At 36.3% G+C, this 24,230-nt stretch overlaps 1 protein-coding gene across 6 annotated transcripts in view; it reads right to left on the bottom strand.

The window, feature by feature from the left end:
* Positions 1–24,230, bottom strand: part of tox (thymocyte selection-associated high mobility group box) — a 66,829-nt gene that overhangs the window by 19,852 nt on the left and 22,747 nt on the right. For 2 of the 6 annotated variants that reach the window (XM_067362607.1, XM_067362612.1), the window contains 4 exons: positions 15,257–15,322; positions 12,093–12,125; positions 11,451–11,558; positions 2,146–2,394 (listed from right to left, as the gene is read on the bottom strand). In XM_067362607.1, coding sequence (XP_067218708.1) covers positions 2,146–2,394; positions 11,451–11,558; positions 12,093–12,125; positions 15,257–15,322 — 456 coding nt within the window. The remainder of the gene's footprint in view (positions 1–2,145; positions 2,395–11,450; positions 11,559–12,092; positions 12,126–15,256; positions 15,323–24,230) is intronic. The other 4 variants (XM_067362610.1, XM_067362613.1, XM_067362608.1 and 1 more) reach the window with 3 other exon arrangements.

Genomic DNA, 24,230 nt, shown 5'->3' on the forward strand with positions numbered 1-24,230 from the left:
TCATATGTGTCATAATCACATAATGAGGTTTCTTGCACATAACCAAAATTTAAGGTTTGGGTTTCATTTCTGCAGAAGTGGCAGCGATTTGTAGATATTTGTAATTAATATCAATATAACTGAATAAAAAGACAAGAGAAGCATACGTATAATACTAAATAAACACATTTTCATTTGTAATCTATCTTTATATCAAATATTCAATCTAATATATATATATATATATATATATATATATATATATATATATATATATATATATATATATATATAAAAAGTCACACAGAGATATTATAATATTTAAATATATTGTAATAACCATATAATTCTCATTTAAAAGTTAATTTTTTACAGTTTCTGAATGTACTGTACAACTATCTAGTTACAGCTACATGGCAAGCAGAATGCATTAGGAGGAGTGCCTTGATGCTAAATTATATTTAATTATCTTAATCCAACAGGGAATTTGGCATTGTTTCACTGTGCGTTAAATCACATTAGCTCTCATTTGCTGGGTGCTATCTCAATCATTCTATATGCCGCTCCAACCTCTTATAATCTCTGTTGAGGTGTTTCATTTGTGTCAATTAAATCATTGTTTGGGCACTAAAACGACTTTGGTGTTGCGTAATTCTGTCATCTGAAATGCATTAGTTACATCTCAAAGGAGAGCATGTGCATCTTACAATGAACTTTCCTCCATACAGAAAGAAACTGTATTTTTGGTAACATTCCATTCTATATTATACATAAACACATTTCAGCATTAGAGTAAAATAAGTAATCTCTCCATTTTATATATATATATATATATATATATATATATATATATATATATATATATATATATATATATGTGTGTAATAATTACTAATAAGATTTCAGTAATAATATTACAGTTACCATTCACAAAAAAACTTAGTTACTTACTTAGTTACTTTTGATGCCTCAACCCCTACTCATTTAAAATCCAACAATCCAATAATTCCTAGATTTATTTTCATAATTTTCACAACTGGACATGAAGTCACCAGTGCAGCAGGCAAGCTTGGAATATGGAAAAGTTTATATTCAGTGGATGGAAATATTGCCATTACATTGATTTTATCAGGAGAAAATATGATCTGAACACCATTGTGTAAGTTGTGGCATTACTTTACTCTGGCATTACATGGCCTGCCCACCCACATCCCTCTGATCCCGATATAAATTATATTACTATAATTAAAATGATTTTCTAACAAACTTTTGTGATTTCTTTTGATAAAATACATCATGAAATATAATTGTTTTTATTTAAAAGTCACTATCAGTTACAATTGAGTGTTTGTAATAACTTCTGACTGCGTTACAATATGGATTTCGGGTCAAATGATGAGGCAGAAATATGTTGTTAGTAACATTTTAGAAGAATTTTTATGGGGAAGATACACAATTACAAATTCTGTGGGGCATGAAGGGTAGTAGTGTAACTAATTACTGTTGCTAAGTAAAGTAATAATATTAATTCTGAAAGGAGTAGCTAGTAATGTGTGATAAATTAATTTTTTTTTTATTAACGAGCCCAACACTGGTAGTGACTATACAGAATGTCACAAATTGCAACTTTGTTTTGAAAATTTAATCTTTGTAAAATACAATGTGATTCATCTCAAAATCTCTAAATGTGACTATATCTTGCAACATCGATTTTATATATTTCACAATTGCTGTTGTGTCACTTTATAACTCACAATATGACTTTATATGTCGCAGTGTAATTTTAAATCATGCAATTGCGACTTTATGGCCCGGTTTCACAGACAGGGCTTAGATTAGGCCTTAGTTCAATTAGGGCATTTAAGTAGCTTTTATAAATGTGCCTTAGAAAAAAAACATTACTGGCGTGCATCTTGAGACAAAACAATGGCAATGACATATTTTAAGATATGTCAGTGTAAGTTGCTTTCAGTTAAAACAGCTCAAATATGCGTTTTAGTCTAGGACTAGCTTAAACTGTGTCTGTGAAGCTGGTTGTATATCTCATAACTGTAGCTTTATATCTCACAATGTGACTACTACATATTTTATACTTTATCCATTAATTACTCTTTTCGATGGGCTTCTATATGCCTCAGGTCTTAGACAGAGAGCACAAGTACTCACCACTGAGAGGGAGTTGGTGAGCAGACCACCATCCTGACCCAACATGTTGGGAACTGACATCCCGGGCAGGTCCATTCCTTGCAGGTGAAAGGGGTGCAGTCCGTTCTGGGAGACAGGGGGGCAAAGGTGATGGTATGTTCCGGACTCAGACTCAGGCAGGTGTGCCAGCATGTGTTCGGGGAGGGTGGGGGGAGTGATTGGCGGGATGTTGAAGTCTTCATCCCCAAGACTGGGCACTGGGTAGGACTGCTGGAATGAACAGAGACACAGTAGACAAAGGTTTCGTGACCTATCAGAACAGTGATTGGCTGATTACAAAACCACAATCTTTTTCAAAAGACAATTCGTTTATGACTGACTGGTCATTAGTGATGATGAACACAATACTTTTTCATGTCTATTATCATTTATTCAGAGGTAAATACAAAGGAATCTGATTCACATTGTAAATCTCACAACATAAAAATGACATTGTAAGAAAAGCATGTGAAAAGATGGTGAAATGCAATGAGCATTCTTGTCAGACAGTCTCTAAAGGCAGCATGAAAAGCCTTTCCAAACAGTTAGTTTGAAATACTGCGCAATGGGGGGTCAACTGTAGGCTAGAACAAGGACAGACTGCCCATTTGATACTTATAAATAAGAGAATGAAATGGGTTACAGCAAGAACAGAAAAATCTTGTTGAAAACCAACATTCTTTGATGTTCTATATTCTGCCACTGAAGCGATCCTGCTATGGCAATGATTCACACTGTATCAATAACAGAAAAAAGACTAATCACAACTATATACGCAGCAAATGAAATGCTGAATAAAGTACATCAAAGTGCGCTGCACATTACAGTGATTCATTCGTACTATTTGAGCCTTTGAGGAAGTAAAATTATATGCAAATGGTCAATCAATCTCATTAGACTATAACAAAAGGCTGCTTTTATGAGGCTGAACAGTCACTTGTGCTTGGCTGTGAAGTTTGCTTTGGCTGCCTTAAAACAGCCCGTCCCGCACGCTGCCTCCTCCAGCCCCTGTCAGTTTAGACTGTGATGAAAAAGATGTAAAGCAGATAAGGAGATGAAAGGCTGTACAAATCCAAGCAAAATCATAAATTATTCGGTAAACACTCCCTTGGAGTAAAATACTGTAGAAAAATATATACAGTTATCAGAAGGCATAGAGTCGAAGTATATTTTCTGTACCAAAGGGAAGCCGGAAAACACGTTGCGCCGAACACTTCACGAAACGTTAACCGTAAATATGCCTCAACCTCTGATTCGACTCGAAACGATCCCTCTCTCTCTCTCTCTTTTTTTTTTTTACCTTGAAAGGGGCTCCTCTTTTCTGCTGCTTTATTATCTCTAATACATAGCTTTTATTTGCAGCAAACTAAATGAACCTGTCAGACAGCCAACTACAGGCAATTAGGTATGAAATTGGTTCCAAATTCAAACTCAACTCAAATAACGGTCCAACTGTTACTTTTAAGGATTGCAATAATCGTTTTAATGAGCTTCCTACTTCTGCCTCTAAAAGCCAATGTATCATGCTCATTTGCATATTTGATTGTGTTGTGCCTCACAGATGTCTGCGTTTGTTTGCGGGAAATATGCTGGCATAATTCATACAGTAAGGCCCTTAGAGGAATGATTTTACTGCCAAATTAAAAAAAAAAAAAAAAAAAAAAATCACATAAAACAAGACGACTGTTTGCAGTGGCTTACATTGCTGTTGATACATGCGAGGAATGTACTTATTGTCAAAAGAAGAAGAAGAAATTATTATATTCAGGTAAAAATTATACAAATAAACAGATGACCGTTTTGTCCGCTCCAGTCGAGGCGTGATTGTTTATGTGCTCTAACGGTACACAATGTTTCTTAGTATCCTGTCTTTCTTTTTTTACACTTTCCTTTTTTTTTTTTGACACTGAGATGCGTAAACAGGCAGCCAAGAAAGAGAACACAGGAAATAAATAACCCTGTGCTGTGGTGTGTGGCTCTGAAAAAAAAAAGTGAAATGCACAAAAATTAAGAGCACTGCAAACATTTCCCACATCTGTGTGTTTTTGTTGTGAAAAAGAAGACGTTAGATGAGGCAGAGCGTACAAACATATCAAAACATGGTGTCTCCTGATGCAGATCTACTTATTAAACTAGAAACTGCAAAAATGTTCCAGCTAATCTGAATAAATGTGTTTTCTGAAGCAATATGTGTTTTCCAATTCCAACCTCTTGTTTAAACATGCTTCATTTTTTCAATCTGTAGTCATGTCATTGGTAATTGAAATATTTTTGTGTCATCTGATTAAACTTCCAGGGTCAGAAAGTTCCGATCTGAATCAGATCATTTGAAATGAACTAAATGAACTTTTTAAATTTTGAGTCAGGATTGTGGGAAATTACCCGCACAATATCTGTACATTCAGTTCTGTGTTTACTATTCACAATCCGGTTACATTCAGACCACTACGTATAATTTTAACATAATTTCGGTGTGCGGTTTTCCTCTAAAAGGCTATCTTTCATTTAACAATAAATGAAACATTTCAAACTTCAATTTCTGTGTAAATGAGGACTTTGGATGACACATAGTTTCCCAACAACACTCGTTTGCATTACATGCAAAGGAGGGGAAGGAGAAAAAAGACAAGTTTTGAGATCCACAATGTGCAAGTCCTTGTCTATTTCGTGTGACATCATTTCGACTGGACAACAAATCTCTCAGGGAGGTGATTGCCTGTCAAATAGCACAAGGGTAATGGGACTGGTGGGAGATGAATGGCAAATGAGCAGTAGAGTCATTTAAATCTACTATCAATTACTGATGATGGTCATGATGGCTGTATGGAATCATTGTCTATGGCCGACTTCACAGTCAGCAGTCAATCAAAGCTTCACAGCGGAGGGGAAGAGTGGAATAAACTGGGGGAATAGTCATGTATCTGATGTGGTTTACACTGACAATAAGGAAAGAAATGAGAGAGAGCGGAAAGATATAAGAGAGCTCTTGTGTTTTTAACATAGTGTAGTGAATGAGTGGCAGAAATGCTTCACCAGCAGAAAGTACGCATTAAATTACTGCAGCCTCACAATGGAGATGTAGATTGTTTATAATCCTTCCATCTTGACAGGCGTAAATCAGCTCGTCATTATGAAAAAAGAGCACACGTACTGAGATATGAGGTGGATGAGAAAACGTGCATTTTCAGATAAGATATACGCCCCATCATTATGCCACAAAATGCATTAAAACAAATTTAGAAGATGCTTTCTGATAGACATACGATTTCGAAGGATGGGTGAGACTGAAGGCTTGTTGTCAACTAGGGAAGCTGTATTCCAGTTTTTAAATCAAGTGTTTTTACCTCTAGCTGTGGACATTACAGCAAGAACAGAAAAAATCTGTCCATTAGATTTACCATGTTGGTTTCAAACACCTACCCACTTCAATTTTGAATAATAATTTTTAATCATTTAAATAATAATAAAATTCATTTATAAACATGATAAATGAAATGAAAAAGAAAAGAAAAACATTTTAAATGAATATAGAAAAATAAATGCATTCTTGTTTTGTTCTTTTTTTTAATTATTCTTAATTTTCTTAATAATAAAATGTGTTATTATTATTATTTTTTGCGAAATTCTAAAATTGTACTCTGGTATCGGCACAAGATTCACTGAATGTGAAAACTAAAAGTAGAACAAATGTACTGTATTAAACATTTATATATAAATATAATATATATATATATATATATATATATATATATATATATATATATATATATATATATATATATATATATATATATATTACAAAATAATTTTATTCTAAAATTGCTATAAAATGAAAAGCCATATTTGAAGTTGATATCACAACAAATATCATATTCAAATATCATTGAAGCTCCCAGAGATTTTGCTTAGGCGCTATACCAAAAATAGCCACCGGGTGATAGCTATATTGCATTAATTTTTTGTGATGCCTTCTCCTGACACAAATAAATACATTTCTGTCACAATATCACTTCTATCACAAAACAGTTGCCAAATATGGAACCTTGAGTCTCAGACCTTTCTGACGATATGTTTTGTCAAGATTAGAAAAAAAAATTGATTCTAAAATTGTTAAAAAGATGCACTATGAAACATGACACTGCCCACTAGGAGGAGATTTAAAGTACCGTTTCAATTGTAACACAATGTCTGATTTCAAAATGGTTTTCACATGAGTTTTTAAGCTTTTGAATGATACCTAATCTATGATGATTACTAAAATATGTGATAGGTAAAAAAGGCAATAAAAAAAAGAGCACCAAGAATCCCGCTAGCGGGACGGTGACAGTTAATCCCCTTTCACACAAACACAGTCTTTACTGGTAAATTACCGCTAAGAGATCATGTGTGAATATTGATAAATCGGTTTTGGCAATTTACCAGTATGAGAAGGTGTACCATTCCCAGAAAATTACCAGTATGATGCTGTATGTGAACGAAGAATGAAGATTACTAGTATTAGCATGTACGATGTTTCGGGCCAATCATAAATTTCTTATTGAGATTGATTACTCCGTGCCATTTACAGTAAGCACAGCTGCATTTTATTCGTTTTTCTATGTAAATATGTGCTAGATGGACATCTTTGGCAGTTGCGCCATGTTTCAATCTTTTTCAAGCGTGTCATGTCCGGGACCGGTATTTTGGTGCTGAACCCCATTGCTTGTGTAAACAGCATATTTGTGTATTTACCAGTAAATTCGTTCCAGTCATTTTATGGTAATTTACCAGGATTGCTGTGTGAAAGGGACATTAGGTGCAACTTTTCAAAAGGTTTTTTTCTAGGCGACACTTATTTGCCTTCGCAGAAATTGACTTTCAGAAAATAAAACCAACTCTATTTAAATGATCACTCCAGGATTGGCTGTGGATCATTACCCAGAGCTCCATGTGGCACAAAGAGCACTCCAACATGTTGTCATGCCCTTCCGCCAATTAAATTGCCAAAGAACAGCGAAAAGGAAAACGTAAACAATGCTAACCTGCGCCTACAGATGAGGCGGCTTTTTCGTAATGTAATTTTGAATAATGAAGATGTCAGGTTAAATGCTACAGTAGTTTAACTTAATAAGGTGCCCTATTTTTTTTCCAATCGGCTTTTCATTTGCCATCTAGGCTGGGATTGTGTGAGAGAGGCAATGAAAGCAATTCAGCCTGTAATGAATACCTCTGGGACCCAGGGGCAGTGATCATTTGAATGCAACATTCTTTGGCTGGGCCCCCAAAACAACCTCGGACCCGCTGAGCTGCCGATTACTGTTGAGAGCTTCTGGATAAATGCAGAAGGGCTTGTCTGTTTTGTGCTAGCATTAAGGTCAAGCATTTTGGATGAGGTTTTTACTTTGTCTATCGGAGGTGACATGAGAGTGTGCGAAGCCTCGTCTGACCCAAGCTGCGGCATCACACCCGGCGTGTCTTATACCCCGAACGGGATCAAAGCATACAGGCGTGGTCCACTCCCTGTCCGGCACGCTGCATCAATGCCTTTGAGCAGCTTAAAGCTTATGCATGCATGAATATGCAATTCATGAATATCTCTGAATAATGCATATTATGAGAAATACAATGCTAGAAACTGCTAGATTATTATAGTGACTATTTAAGAATATTTAAGAATATTTAATAAAAATGTTGTATAGAAACATTAGTCTGGCTCAAGAGAACATTTCTGAACATGTCTGAAATACACTAAAAAGCACATGTAAGAACGGGCCTCTTCATTCCCAGGAGAGAGCACAAGGTTAGTTTATGCATGTTTAAAATGCACAGCTTTCTCCTGGTCCCCCAAGAGCTCTGCAACATCTGGGGGGAGGGGGGTGGGGGATGGATACGAGCAACTCTATATAAACCCACACAGCAATCTGACAACCCCCCTCATCAGAGACTATATACATATCAAACCATTGCAGTGGGCAAATACATTCTGTGCAAGAAACACACAAATAACATATTGTATCTGTCTGTGCTGCTCTTATAGTTTGGGATAGTATTAACATCAAATACATTTCCTGAATGCCGCATTGCATCTTCTATATAACACAGATAAGATCATTTCACCCGACCGAACGTGATTGTTAAACACTTAATCAGGTTTATACAAAAACCAAGAGTTGTTAAGTGAACATTGCTCGCTCTGTGAGTCAAAGCGAGCACTTTCACAAGTAGTGTCTTTGAGCATAGTCCAGAAATATGAGAAGTGTGTATATTTTTAGTGTTCAGTGAGTGTGTGCTGTAGTCGGCTTTATCTAGCATCGCTGGCACACGCTACTTCATCTTGCTGCTGCATTTAAAATAAATAAACGTTGATACAGAGCGCTTGTGGGCTGACATGCGCTCAACACTCCGCCATTTTGGGCTAATAAATGTGGCTTTTATTTAATGGCCAAGAAACACATGGTTTGGGTTGGAAGAAGGGGGAATGAGAGGAGATGGTGAGATAGGAGAGAACCTGTGTGCAGACAGACAGTGCTGAGGTGCAGTCTGGCCGATGAATTCTCTATGTATTTTAACATTTCATTGATTCTGTTTTTTTTTTTTTTTCCTGGGCTGTTATTATTGTTATGTCTCTCAGAGAGAAACGGATCTCCACATCCAGAGATGCTCAGATGGATAACAGTATCACATTTTGTCACTTCAAGCAGCTACGAGGCTTTTAAAAGTGTTGTCAGTCAGTGGGAATGTTTTGATGGCAAAAAAGGCAGGCAGATTTCAAAGAGATGAACAGAAGTTTTTAAATGTCATTTTAACACATGCCCGTTTCCTTTATAAAAAGTCCCTCTCATCACAAGCTCTGTTCATAAGTTAAATTTCCAACCACTAAATCTTTTACATTATTTAAAGCCAATACTCTTAAAAAGAGAATTCAGAAGTTCAAAGGTTTTTCATAAATGTCATGTCAGCAGTTGTCACATCATTTAAAATTATAACATTTAACATTTCTTATTCACAATTTCATATTTGTGAAAGTTATCTTTTACATTTTTGTTTTTTCATAATTGTTTTACTGTTTAAATTTTGATGAAAACCCTATAATAGGCTATTTATTGGTATATTCCATTGTGACAACTTGTCTTTTTCTGCGCAATATCAAGTTTTTAATAAGTAAAACTTTAAGGTATGTGTCAATACAGAAACTGACTTATAAATGACAACTAGCCCCCATAGCCTAATATTTATATTTTGTTTTTCAGATCTGTCAAATACTCAGGGGTAAAATTGCACCAAAATGTTGTTTTAACAAGTTTAAAAGAAGAAAAAAAGGTCATCAGTTTATTTTTCTATCCATTTTGTATATGTTTGATCTAGACCAGTTTTTGCTCCACTACATACTTTTTGGCTCCATTTAGTAAGAACAAAATAGCTTTCAAGTTCATTACAAGATCTTAAAGTTCTTCGACCTTCAAAATCGCAGTTTAACCCCTGCAAATATAGTCCACGATACTTTGCTATTCCAACTGCAGAGATGTGAAGGGCCACCTCTAGTTTCAGTATCAATGCACATAAATTACATCTGCAACGGTACACTCAACATCATTGATCTCACCAATCGCTCTGAGGACCGGCTTATGAAAGTAACAGTGTTGTTCATACCAGTGCACAGACCACGGCAGCATTTCAATCTTTAAAATAAACCTAAAAACTATCAGATCAAACCAAAAGCACTTCACCAACCATTCATATAATAACCATGATCCTTACACTTGGCCTTGGTTGCTTTCCAGGTTTCCTTTGGTTTGTATTATAGAGCAGATTAAAAGACAGTATGCAGTATGTTTTGCCTTCAGCACTGGAGCGGCGGACGCTTTTCAGCTTCAGTTTTAGCTTCCTGAGTGTGAAGTTTAAAATAGGCACAGGGGTACACTTCTCTCTAATTCAGTTAATGTGTGTTTAAAAGCAGGAGAAAGCTTTGTGGCTACAAACCACACACTGAGGTCAAGGTGAATTCAACTGTTGTTGCCAATAAAAGTAATTACCTGTTCCCAACAGAGGGAAAGAGAGAAGTTGAGAAAGAGAGAGGGAGAGAGATGCAAGGAAGCACGAAAACAGCAGAAAATAGAGACTGCAGCTCATAAGCAAAAGGAAGTAATATCTACAAAGGGAGTTTTAAGATTCAAAGGGAAACATAAAAGTAGTGCTAGACTCAAAGCAGCTCTAAGATTACAGCAATCCTATTCATACATGTGAAATCAATGTGGAGCTCAATGGCAAATAGATTTGTGATCTACACAACAATGGAGTGCAGGATGCAGGGACAGACATCGTCTAAAGACTGTATACAGTACAATGGACCCTTTTCACAAACTTCAAGGTATTTTCAACTTTAATTTAGCAGGTTAGCTTTTCTCTCTCTTAATGTACATATTTTAATGTAAAGTTAAAGAAAAGAAAAATCCAGTAGGCACTGCTGCAAAGGAGTTTAAGGCAACATTCTCTAAATTAGCATTAGCGACCAGGATAATCGATAACATTTCAATTGTGAAAAAGATGCGTACAAATTAATTTAGAAGCTAGGGTGAATTTAGGGTGATTGGGACACTTTTTCCCAAAAACCTGAATTCACCCTATATCTCTTCAGTCAGTAACTGTGATGATTCATTTTATTTGTTAGCATGATAGCTAGCTTGTTTCATTTTCATGTTGTGTGACATTTTGATACTCTAATATGCGTACGGTTTCAAATGCAGCTGCTAAGGAAGTTGCTGTAATCAACTTGTAATCAATTACAACAAATTGTTGTAATCTATCTCGATATTAATTTATTAATATTCATTTTCTTTTTATTAACTCTTCTAGAAAGACTTAAGAGGTTTACCGTTATCGCTCAATAACTGATATTTACTTGTGCTGCTAATTTCCTCTATTTTTACACTTTCACATGTCATTTGCTTCATCTAACGCTCACTTAAATTAATCTTTAAAAACACTAATAATTTAATAAAATTGTTAAATGTAACCTGTAGCAAATCTCAAAATAATTATCTGTTTCTCATCATGCACATTATACTGTTGTGATGCCTAACATCACTTGTAGCATTTAAAATGATTGACTTGAATTTTAAGTGTTTCATTTTTAAATGATTTATACAAAGTAGTGTTTTTATAGTACATAAATAATAATCAGCCACTTCCGTTTTCCAAACCTGTAAATGTAAAAAGGGTCCATATGGATGAGACACACACTCAGTACGTAAGTTGATGTTAATTTGCATTGATGGGCGTCTGCTCGGCGTTGGTGTAGGGTTATTTACCCATGTCAGACGGTGGCCGTCCGTGTGTGTAGGGGTCTCTCTTTTCCAGTGGCCGCCGGCCTGTTTGTTGCTGTGCTGCGTCTGGCTGGGACTGGCAGGCACGCGGAACTACAGTGGGATGCAAGGCCAAGGGGTCAACCGACACAGCAGGGTAACAAGAAACGATAGCACATGCAAGACTCCATTCAACTTTCATCACTCTTTGTGCTTTACATTCTCAATGCATCTTTCATCTCCACCCACATTAAAGCTGTAGCAAACATGCAACATAAGCACCTTAAACACAGTGACCAGGGATGTACAATGCAGACAGTGCACATTTTAAATCAATTTCAGGCTATGTAATGGGGGGCACAATAGTACCGTATGCAGCTTTTTCTTTTAAAGAATTATAAACTCTATGAAACAAACAAGTGACCTGTAATTTAGTGCACTTTCCTTTACATTCTCCTGAATGCATTTGCTACAGTGCGCTGAATAATACATGAGTCAAATATCATTTATTTATTTTTCCTCTTCCTATTGAGAGCCATAACACCACTGGGCTTAGTCTCTACAGCCCACAGGTTAGACTGTAATTCTCACTAATTCTCTATATCACAATGCACTGTCAGTGCTTACTGAAGAGCTTTTAGGACTCACATAAGATATGTCATGTGCTGAACATGAACATAACTTTTTAAGCACAAAGCAAAGCATGACCCAAAGCAAAGCATGTAACGACATGACATCATAATTAGACATGTGCTTTTAAAACTGTGACAAGTCAGTGGATGCCAACTATTAGCATTTAGTTTCGGTCGACTATTAACTAATATATTTGTCCACTGATATTAGATTAGATTACACCGAATAGTTTCTTTAAAAACAAAACAAAATCACTAACACTAATTTGCTGTGAAATTATATTATTTTTTTATTTATTGTTGTTGCTTATTATATTATATTATATTATATTATATTATATTATATTATATTATATTATATTATATTATATTATATTATATTATATTATATTATATTATATTATATTATATTATATTATATTATAATGTCCCACTTTATATTAGGTGGCCTTAACTACTATGTACTTAAGTTCAATGTACTTCATATTGTACTGCAAATCACCTTTGCTGCTATTGAGGTGGGATATGTGTAAAGTTAGGGACAGGTTTGGTGGTATGGGTAGATTTAAGGGTGGGTTAAGGTGTAAGGGATTGGTAAACAGGGTAATTATAAATGTAATTACAGAAATTAATTACAGATGTAATTACATGCAGGTATTTTTCAAAACATAAGTACAATGTAAAAACATGTATGTGGGTCATTGACGAATAAGGTGTCAAAAAATATAATGGAGATATAATTAATGTTTTAATAAAGTGTTAATAATGAGATTATGTGGTTTTTATAATCAATTAACACTGCTTTTTTCATTTATTACAAGATGGACAAAATTTGTCACCAAAAAAGTCATACGGTTTAACCAAAATTTTGGTTTTAACGAATTATTCTTTTTGTTATGCCGAATCATATTGGCGACATTTTCAAACAATGCTAAGAGGCTGATATCTAGCTAGCTAGCTAGTTAACAAAAGGACAATCAAACATTTTATATTTAGTACAAGTTTTTAAAATATTACAACATTTTCCATGTTTCATAGCGGTTGTACCAAATGACCTGATATTTCAGGACATGACATGCATATGAGCAAGTGAAAACATTAATTTTTTAAATAGTTAAGAGAGAGTTAGTTACTTTGCTTCATGACCGTGTGTGGTCCTTAGCAGGCGTCTGAATGATATCAAATCCTGTCACATGATACTAATCGCATGACTTGATCCAAAATGGTCCATTTACATTGGTTACTCCAAATGACATCAATGAAATTCATTTTTCCGGACATTCTTTCTCATAACAAGGTAACGACTTTTACGCATAATTTTAATACCATTTTGCATTATGTTGATATATGATGTTATAAAATAATGCTAAAATAAAAAATATATACATTTATTACATTTTAAGATATTTTATTCACAAATTAAATGGTTGACTTTGGACGGTTAAACCGAATGACCTTTTGACACGTCAAAATCTTTAAAATACCTTTATATGTAGCAAAATATAATTAAAACCTTTTGGATTCAATAAAAGAGATCTAGCAGTACTACCTTACATTCTTTGGATGTCATATCTTTTATCTATCTATTATTATTAAGGCCTTTAGACAAAAAAATGACCCGTCACGTCATTGACCCATGTACACAATAAGTGCATTGTATCAAATGATTAATTTCAATTTAAGTACATAAGGCCACCTAATATAAAGTGGGACCTTATATTATATTATAATCTAATTGAACTAATTGACCTAACTAGTCAGCTGATTGACCATCATAATCCATATGTTTGACCATACATGTAGCAAACTTAAATATATGTCTGTCATTGCACAAAGACCTACAACTTTGTCAATCTGCAAGCGAATGTGTTTATGATTAAGTTTAAATATACAATTTTCAACGTGCGTGATAAAGGTGTGAATTGCACCTTCACACGTTTCAAGAGAACAGAGACCTGTTAAACGTTACTTATGTCAAACTAAAAGACAGAAGATGTTTTGAGCAGGTTGCCAAACCATATGGACAGTTTTTTCTTACAACGTGTTTCACTATTAAATTTACTTTTGCAAATGGAATAATTATTCATAACACTTTTTTAACTTGTAATGAGAAAAACACAAGTGAGATGGGGGAGTTATTTTAGAGCAGGAGCTATTACACATTACACTCTACACGTCTTACATTAAAGGCCAAACTCTGTGATCCACAAACAGATTGAATTCAGCGCTTTCATTGTGTTTACTGCGTCAAGGCGCTTTGCAGAAAAGTTGTTTTTAACCTTGAGTAATATTTCAGCATCCCATTGTGTATAGTATTCGAAGTTTGAAATGTCAAAATGTAGCTTGCTTAAATTTAATGGAATGCAAGCACATAGTGCAGATCAATGCATCTATAAAAACAGGCCAACCCCAAACAGCTTGTGACAAAAGCAGGAAGAAAATGTTTTAATAGAGCAGCAACATCATACATAGCCTGCTGTTGGCTGATAAAACTAGCAGGGAGAATATTGCGGGAAAAAAATCCTAAAGTTCGACTCTAAACGTACTATTTTACATGATCAGTCCATCTACAGTGCATCCAGCCACCTGTCACATTCACTTCCCTACAGCAGAATGTGTCCTAAGGGGCGCTAATTAACCTGTAGCCTTAATTCATTAGGCAAACATGTAGAAGGTCCCTTAAGACAACCTGCTCTCCTCAAGCAGACATGTTCACCCTTGACCTTAATGCACCGAAATGCATGTTTTAGTTTAAAATATTAATCAAGCTGTGCTTTTTATAGCAAGAACTATCTAGTCGGCAAAGCTCGAGTCACTGATGAAACAGCCTTTTATCTTGGATGTTTGAACAAGTGCAAGTATCCTGAAATAAACTTCTTTTCGATGAGTAACGAGCATAACTAGAGGAGAACTGCGCTGCAGTCTGCCTTTTATAAACCCATGGCCTTGTTTGCAGTCCATACTGTGTGTCGTTTTTAATGAAAGTGTAAATGGAGGAAATGAAAGCCTGCGACAATATGCATTAAAGCTTCATTTCATTAAGCTTTAAATGCTTTGTTTACATGTTATAATAGCCCCTGATTATGGTGGCGACTGATAGCGGCTCTAATTTGTGATGCAGCGGCTTAAATTTGTTTAATTACGACTTAAAACAAAAGGAGTGAGCAGTAATTAACCCACCTGGTTCCCTGGCACAAAGTCCTGGCTGGGCTCTGGCATACTCATGAACATGTTTTCGCTGTCGTACTGCAAACAGACAGAGAGAGGGGAAAAAAACAATAAATAAACAGTCAGAAATGTTTGCTTGACACATAATATGAGCAACAGAATGAGACAGAGCCACAGAACAGGCGGTTGGTATTTCTGTTCAGTGCTTTCTGCTCAAAACGCAGGGCTCAAAGACAATTAGTCTTTGAAGTCCCTGCCGTATCAGATGGAGATGTCAGTGATTTGATGTAATTAGTACAGTGGTAATTAAAGTTGCTGGTTGAGGGGGATGAATGAAATGCTTTCATGTGCGCAGTGGAATAAAACAGAGGGAGTCATGTGTAAGCTTGATGAGCCCACACATGGGTAGACCTGAGACTGTAGGAAGGGTCCAGGTGTTTCACCGCAGATATAAACTTACAAAAACCTGTTAAAGTGAAATTTTGACGACTTATACCATCAACAGACCTTTAAATCAATATGAAATGTAAGATTGGCTGATAATTAAATAAAAACACATTTTTTACACTGAGATTTTATAATTGGTTTACCACAATTAGGATAAAATGAAGTGTGTAATTTCTCTGCCACTGGCAGCACCAAATTAGAGTTGTTAATTTTGCAATTCTTATGCTGCTAGTGGCACAGAAAATACAAGCTTCACCTTTACATGAAACATGAAATAAAATCTGAAAATATTTACTTTCTTAATTCATGATTCATTGGTGCATATTATTCCAAACAGAAGAAAATGTTTATCTGTTTTTATCACATTTATTTACCTTTTTTCTAAAAAATAAAAAGTATTATATTTTAATATTAATATGATTAAATATATTAATATAATTTCAAATATTAAACAAATAATTAAAAAACGTTTTGTGCATTTTTTTTTTGTTGTCTTTGTTTTCAAAATCTAATCAAATGTTCCGCCTCTGAAACAACTGACGTCATGTATTCCCTCATGCTTTTTCAACCCCTCCACTCCATCAATCCGGGTCTATTCTGGAACGTAATCTGCACGTCAATTTATTCCAGATGGATGAAATCAAGCCTTTTTCCTCATTAAATATCCTGTTTCACTCAGACTTATGTCAGATTGCAGAAGTAAAATGAGTTGCACATGGTATTTCATGTTGACTTTAAAGTTCTAAAAGAGTGTTTTTTTTGTTGTTTTTTTGTGAGAATCAATAAGAAAACTTTATGAAACAAGAATCTTCTATACCTCCATGACAAACAGCAATCAATCAGTTCAGCCTCAGTGTGTCTTTTACAGTACACATGCAGCTTGTGCATTCACCTGCTGAAGATGCTCAAAACGGCTTCAGCTGAGTCAGTGCAGGTTAACTGTGTGATGAAGGAGAATGAGCCCGTGACCCAGCTGTGCAGCACACCTGGGAAATTACAGGAGCCCACACTGCCTGCCTGCTACAGTCCACTCAGCAACACACACAAATTCTGCTGACACGCCTTCCTGACAAATACACGCCAATTTACATCTGCTCCACTTCTTTAAAACCCATGAAAAAATGACTGATTAATATCAAAAGCAGAAATCAGATATGTTTTAAGTTGGCTGTGAGGGAATGGCTTTCTCAGCCTGACAGGGTTGTCGTTAACACAGATCCATGACACTTATTTGAGTGTTACGAAAGAATGAGAGAGGGCATCGCAAAGAAGAGGAGATCGAGTGAGAGAGGAAACTCGTGGCTGACGCCTGTCACTGGCTGAATGTTTGTATTTCTGTTCATCCAAGCAGCACATCTCATTTCATTATGCCTGCTCGAGATAATTCTATGGAAATGAAATGGCAATAATCCTAATGAAAGCCTATCACATTGCGACCTTTTAAGTGTGTGAGTTGATGGGCCGATCTGATTGGTTTTTGCACACGGATGACAGTTAATTTCATGCTAGCTTATTGATTGTGATTAATGTGATCAGGCTGATCTAAGATGTGGCTATTCTTAAACTATGAAATTTGCTGTTTTTAAAACATCACTACAAGATAGTCATGAGTGTTCCAAACTATATTCATAAGAAGGAGAAAATGTTAAAGAATCTAATTTTTCAGCTATGCTGCACTTATTGGTTTAGACACATGACAATGGCTCTGTTACAAAACCTAGTGAACTGCCTTTCTATCTACTTCTAACATAGGCAGCAGCTTAATTAAAATGGGACTAGTGAGCTGCCTTCACAGACAGCTTCTTATGTGTAGTAAAAATTATATATATACCAAGCCTGTTCACTATTACTATTAATGGGAGAAACTGCCACCTTGCAAACAAAAGAGCAAATCAAAAATTGGTAAAGTCATCTCATAGAAACAATTATTTTCCGAAAACATGCACTTTGGGCTGCACATGCACATTGGCAGGACCAATGTTATTTGAGGGTTTATGGGATAGTTCGTGTCAGATTTTATTGCTGATTTGAAATGTGTTACTTAAAGGGTTAGTTTACCCAAAAATGAAAATTCTGTCATTAATTACTCTAACTACCCTCATGTCGTTCCACACCCGTAAGACCTTCGTTCATCTTCGGAACACAAATTAAGATATTTTTTATAAAATCCGATGGATCCGATGGAAGTTAATTTACACTTTTAAATGCCCGGAAGCTACTAAAAACATATTTAAAACAGTCCATGTGACTACAGTGGTTCAACCTTTAAGTTATGAAGCGACAAGAATACTTTTTGTGAGCCGAAAAAACAAAAAAAACGACTTTATTCAACAATATCTAATGATGGCCGATTTCAAAACACTGCTTCATGAAGCTTCGAAGCTTTACAAATCTTTTGTTTTGAAAAAAGTGGTACGGAGCGTGAAAGTCACGTGATTTCAGTAAACGAGGCTTCGTTACGTCATAAGTGTTTCGAAATTTCAATGGCTCACGTGACTTTGACAGTTTGATACGTAATTCGAACCACTGATTCGAAACAAAACATTCGTAAAGCTTTGAAGCTTCATGAAGCAGTGTTTTGAAATTGCCCATCACTAGACATTGTTAAATAAAGTCAAGCTATTTTGCTTTTTTGGCACACTAAAAGTATTCTCGTCACTTCATCACATTAAGATTGAACCACTGTAGTCACATGAATGTGTTTTTAGTACCTTTCTTGGCATTTGAAAGTTTTAAATGAACTTGCTGTCAATGCAGGCCTCGCTGAGCCATTGGATTTTACTCTAATAAGCATAAAAACAGCACCATTTTGGGGTAAAATCTTGGGTAAAATATATGTTCTTTTTGGTATTGTATAAATTATTAATTTGCAATGCATTATGCGATTGCTTTCTTCACAAAGGATACAAGCAATGCTGCCTTAGATTTTGGCCAAAAAATATGTAAATTTGTATATTTAGATTAACCTTCACATCGGTATACTGTATCAATGTGGTCTTAAAATGCTGCCTAAGTAGGAAACTTACTAGGTTTTAGAACAGAACCAACACCTCACAGGCACAGAACAGTAATAGAATGAACGTATGTTTTTGAAACAATAAGCTTGGACAGTAAATACAGCAGCACAAAACAGCCTGTGTATGGTTACTCCCATTTATGTTGATTAATAAAACCTCATTCCTCATTTCAACAGTGCTGTCTCCCACTCACATGGCAGCCAGTTATTTATAACAGAAGGTTCGAGACGCAGCCGTTCACACCATATCCATTTTTATAAAGATTCTCTCTGGTTTCTCACTGTTATGACCTTTAACATGTCTCTCTCAGTGTCTGTGCGCTGTTCTATCTGCTTAGCTCTTACCCTATCAGACGCTATTTGCATATGAATGTGCCAGTGGAAAGTGTGAGGTGGCCTTAGCTGAAAAAGTGAAACCTCAGAGCTAAACACATCAAACTGACACCAAATCCATCCAGCAACAGTTGGCCAACACCCTCCCTCACCTACACTTTAGAAGCAAACCCTGCAATGTGCGAACTCCATTTTGCGAGCTGTACAGGCCGATTATGACTGAGGTTTTTCTTGATTCGTGCAAACTAGCGTTTCTCAATCTTGTGGCAAGCTGGAAGCCATTTTGTGTCACTGTAGCTTTTCTTTCAGAGCCTGAGGTGCCATTACATGACCAATAAAACCACACCTAGAGCAGATTGCTATTCTAAAATCTGACAGCTCAACTGCATGCACTACACAAACTATTGCATGATTAGCAAAAAACACCACAAGAGTCCACCATCAAACTACAGGGCCGCAGGCATCAGTTACATCCTAAAATAAACGAGTTTTAGTGCAAAAAGCAAGAAAGTATCTCTGCGAGCAGGTCAACAAACGACTACAATGTGCGTTCAGCAGCTGCCGTGCTGATGCAAATGAGCTATCAAATAACAAAAACAACAAAAACAAAACAGGGCCTAATGGCTGCGGGACTGTAAATCGATCCCTTCCACACTCCGCCCCGAGCGTCTGGCAGCTTCATAGAAAGCTTAGGTAAAAGAAATTGATCCCAACTGACATGACCACATGCTAACAAATTCCTCATTATGATTAATAGGAAGTGTTCCTTAGGGGGAGGAGGGTAATGACATGCTAGTGTTCTCCCAGAATAATATTAGAAAGTCTGTGGCAACACTTATTAGCTCTGTAATTAAACTGTTCATCCTTAAATGACTCCCCTGGTTCAGAACGACGAGGCCTACGGGCCAAAGTGTGTGTGCGGGGACTGAACTGTGGCCAGGGATGTGTTCATTTGCTAATGCCTGTATTTATCTTACAAGGGGTTTTCTGTAAATTTATTCTAATTAGTGTCACTGGAGGGTCTCGACATTGACGGTCGATCAGAACGATGTGTTTAAGAGAGCTGTATTTGACTCTAATCTGACACTAGCTTCAAAATTTTACTCAATTAACGTGTGTGATAGAGTTGTCAAAAGTACCGACTTGGGTACCTAATTGGTACTGAAATTTTAAAAATGTGACACTTTGAGTGCTGTTGAGCAGATTCGTAAACACCTCTGATTGGCCATTGTGTTCACGGCTCATCAGATATGTCTGTGATTGGCTACAATGATCAACGCTGTAAAAACATAAATAGTCATCAATGAAGCTCTTCACCAAGCGCTTACACAGATACATATGGGAGCGTTGAAAGCAGGCGTCTATCGCGGACCAGTCTGCTGATAAACGCCTGCTTTCAAATGCTCCTCTCTCGCTTTCAAAACACTTTCAAATTCAAACACTTTGGTGTGCTTTCAAACGCTCCAGTGCGTTGATCATTGTAGCCAATCACAGGCATATCCGATGGGCATGTCAACACAATGGCCAATCAGAGGTGTTTACAAATCCACTCAACAGCACTCAAAACATTACATTTTTAAAATTTCAGTACCGATAGGTACCGAAGTTGGTGCTTTTGACAACTCTAGTGTGTGAATAGGGCCAACCTAGTCTCACAGAAAAACATAACTATTTTAGGTGGTGACTTTGTATGAATTAAACAATTGTCAACACTACACTCTAAAGGATGCTGGGATAAAAAACAACCCAAGTTGGGTTGAAAATGGACAAAATTAAAAAATGGACAAACCCAGCGATTGGGTTGTTTTAACCCAGTGGTTTGGTTAAATGTTTGCCCAACGTACTGGGCAGTTTTATTTAAACCAATTATTGTTTAAAAATTACTATGGCTGGCTTAAAATGAACCCAAAATAGGTTGGAAATTAAAAAATTAGACACATAATTACTAGAGGCAACAATAATAATCAAAAGGTGAACATTCAATAAGCAATTTAATAAATATATTTTTTTAATTATTATTCATTAAACTTATAAAAAAAAATTCATTTATTAAACATATTAAGGGGCCGTTCAATATCGTGTCTAAAAACGCGTGGAAAGCACAGCCGCACCGCTTTCTCCTTTTTTCCAAAGCACTTTCGCTCCGGTGGCATTTGTCGATGCTATGCAACCAAGAACTGAGCTCTCCATGAGGAGTAGGAAGTTTCAGTAAAGGATAAATTGATTTCTAGCCCTTGCATTTAGCTTTACTACTACATATAATTATGGAGATGAGATATAATAGCTGTACAGCTATGATCAGCTGTTCGGCTGAGCTTTCGATGTTTTGTTACAGAAAGGCAGAAGCTGATCTGCTGGTTCTTGTCACATGACCTACGGTGCGCTTGCAGTATTCTGAAAAGTTGAGAGGCGCCTGGAAAACGCACTGCATGCGCATTGCAATTGTGTCAATTACATTATGAGCGCGCCTGCCGCGCGGCTACATTTGAAATAACGAATTTGAGCGTGCAAAAGACGCGATATGTGAACGGCCCCTAATAAATGTTAATTTCCAACATACTTTTGGTTCATTTTAAGCAAGCAATACAGTAATTTTTAAACAATAGTTGAGTTAAATAAAACTACCCAGCATGTTAAGCAAACATTTTACCCAACCACTGGTTTAAAACAACCCAATCGCTGGGTATGTCCATTTTCAGCCCAACTTGGGTTGTTTTTAACTCAGCATTTTTTAGAGTGCATAGAGTATAGTCAGTATACTATATGACTTTTATTATGATTTTTTTTTAATAAATGTCAAAATGAATCACAAACTCAAAACGACTCATCTCATGACTCAAAAACTGTTACTGTTTATGTACCAACAGTTAATTAGAATAAAATCAAAGTAATTATACACAGATTGTTCATAGGACAACGTATAGGTAAAAATAAACATTAAGAACAGAGTTTTGTATAAACACAATGACAATGTAATTAGGATCAATTATCTGGTACTTCCTCAACGGTATTAAGAAACCGGAATCATTAAGCGAAATAGAAACCAGAATCGTTAAATCCTGAGATTCCCATCCGTAATCAAGAGAGTAATAGCTTTCAGCACCTGCAGTCTGAGAGGAGCTCGTATCAGTGTATTGCTCTCTGAGCTCTACAGAGGTCAGCAGGATTTCTGCAGAGCCCCCCTGCCTGGCCTCATCATCCCACCGTGTACACAGATAAAATGGAAACGTTCTGGCTAAACCTATATAACCCCCACCCCGAGCTACCCCCCCCCCCCCCCCTCTTCCTGACAAACTCTTTTTCCTGGCATACACTATTATATAAGAGTACCAGCTATTGAGGAGGAAGGTACCAGGGCACCCTGCCAACCTCAACCAGCTCTGAACAACTCTCTATTAAAATATATGAGGAACTTCTGTTCCTCTAATCTTAAGTGTTTGCCACTTAGCTAGGCTGGGACGGACTTCTGAAAGGTTCTGGGATGAAAACAAGCTGTGAAGCTGGGATGATGTTAAACCCTTATGTTTTATGTTAGGACCAGTCTGTGCCCTTGAGCGAAGTACTTGGCCACTCCAGCTAATTATATTGTACTGCATTCATAAAAAAACTCCTCAAACATCCATATTTGATGACAGCGTGCCACTGTTTTTCCAAAACTAGAATTGTGGGCTGTAATACCAACATAATATGCTACTGATTTTTGCACAGCGACAATTTGAAAAACAGACGCGAACGAAGGCCTTTTAGATCACAGCAAAATATTCCATTTGTCGCAAAACTGCATTTGATGTTTGCATATTGCGTGTAATATAATAAAAGCTATAAAATGTTGCATTTGTTATATGAGCAAAATACATCTTTGTGAGGGTTTGTAAATGAGCGTATTATGCAAAAGAGGGTGCAAAATATATGCATGTGTGGAATTATGAAACAACTTTGAAAAGTGCTAATGATGATAAAGGTCTTTGTGAAAAGTCATTCTGACTGAAAGGTGTCGAAAATTTCCAGCTATTAAAATCAGATTTTAAGGTGTTGAATTGCAACTTAAGTATCATAAATTTCACATTCGAGCCAATTTTATGTAACTCAAACCTAATCTTTCTCACCGTAAATGAACCCAATAAATCAAATTGTGAAAGAAACGCTCCCTCTCCCTCAACGAGAGCCATAATTTTATGCAAATGTTATACAATAATCTGTATTCTATATCTCAGCATGGTAATGAGATTGGTTGCTCTACATTATTCATATTGTACAGATCCAATATAAACAGATATCATAAGAAGGGGGGAAGGGAACCGAGGAGAGACACATGATGCCACCAACATATTGGTGACAGAACAGATTACAAACAAAGGACATTTTTGGTGAAGCTACACAGATTATCATGCATTTCCTGTGGAACTGGAGGCTGATGGCGCTCTCTTGTTTCAACAATTCTCTCTGCTGTAGCATCACCCAATCAAAATGGCCGCCGTTCAGGAAGAGGGGTAATGAGATATGAGTGCAATGGAATGCTTTGCGCTGAACATAATCATGCAACTTGCGTGCAATCAATGAGCCCCGCATCATCTCTCATGATTGCCTGTTGTACAGACACGGCTAACGTTTCATACGCGGCACACTTTTCACCGTCATGCATCATGTTTGACTTCTACGACTTTGTAAATGGCAAAAAATATAAAATGATCCAAGAAGCAAATAAGAAAAGAGGAGCCAATTGAATATATTTGTTGAACAGTGGGGCCATTATTTTGATGTTTATAGCTCTTGGCAGATCTTGTAGATTTCTTTTTTATTGGATGCTGTATATTGACCCCTTTGTCAAATTGGCTTTATGCATTTGCTTCTCTGGCACTGGATGATATGTCTAGAAGTGACATCTCTCCTGCTCAGTGATACATACTGTAATCAAATAGAACGAATCCTATTTCTGGCATTGCACCTGTGCTCAGACTTTATTGCTGCGCTGTACTCATCATTTCATGTGACGCAGATGTGAATGGCATCATGTTTTTTTTTTTCACAAATGTTTTAGTGCGGTATAGCTTTCAGTCATTAAATGCAGTTGTTTGGCAGGAATGCAGCATAGGCCTTGACTGTTAATATGACAGTTTTTCACATTGTCTGAAAGAAAGGAACCATTTTTGCTGCACCGACTAGGACATTTTGAGCGCGTGTGTGTGTATT

The sequence above is a fragment of the Chanodichthys erythropterus genome, chromosome 16 (assembly GCF_024489055.1).
Source record: "Chanodichthys erythropterus isolate Z2021 chromosome 16, ASM2448905v1, whole genome shotgun sequence".
NCBI lineage: Eukaryota > Metazoa > Chordata > Actinopteri > Cypriniformes > Xenocyprididae > Chanodichthys > Chanodichthys erythropterus.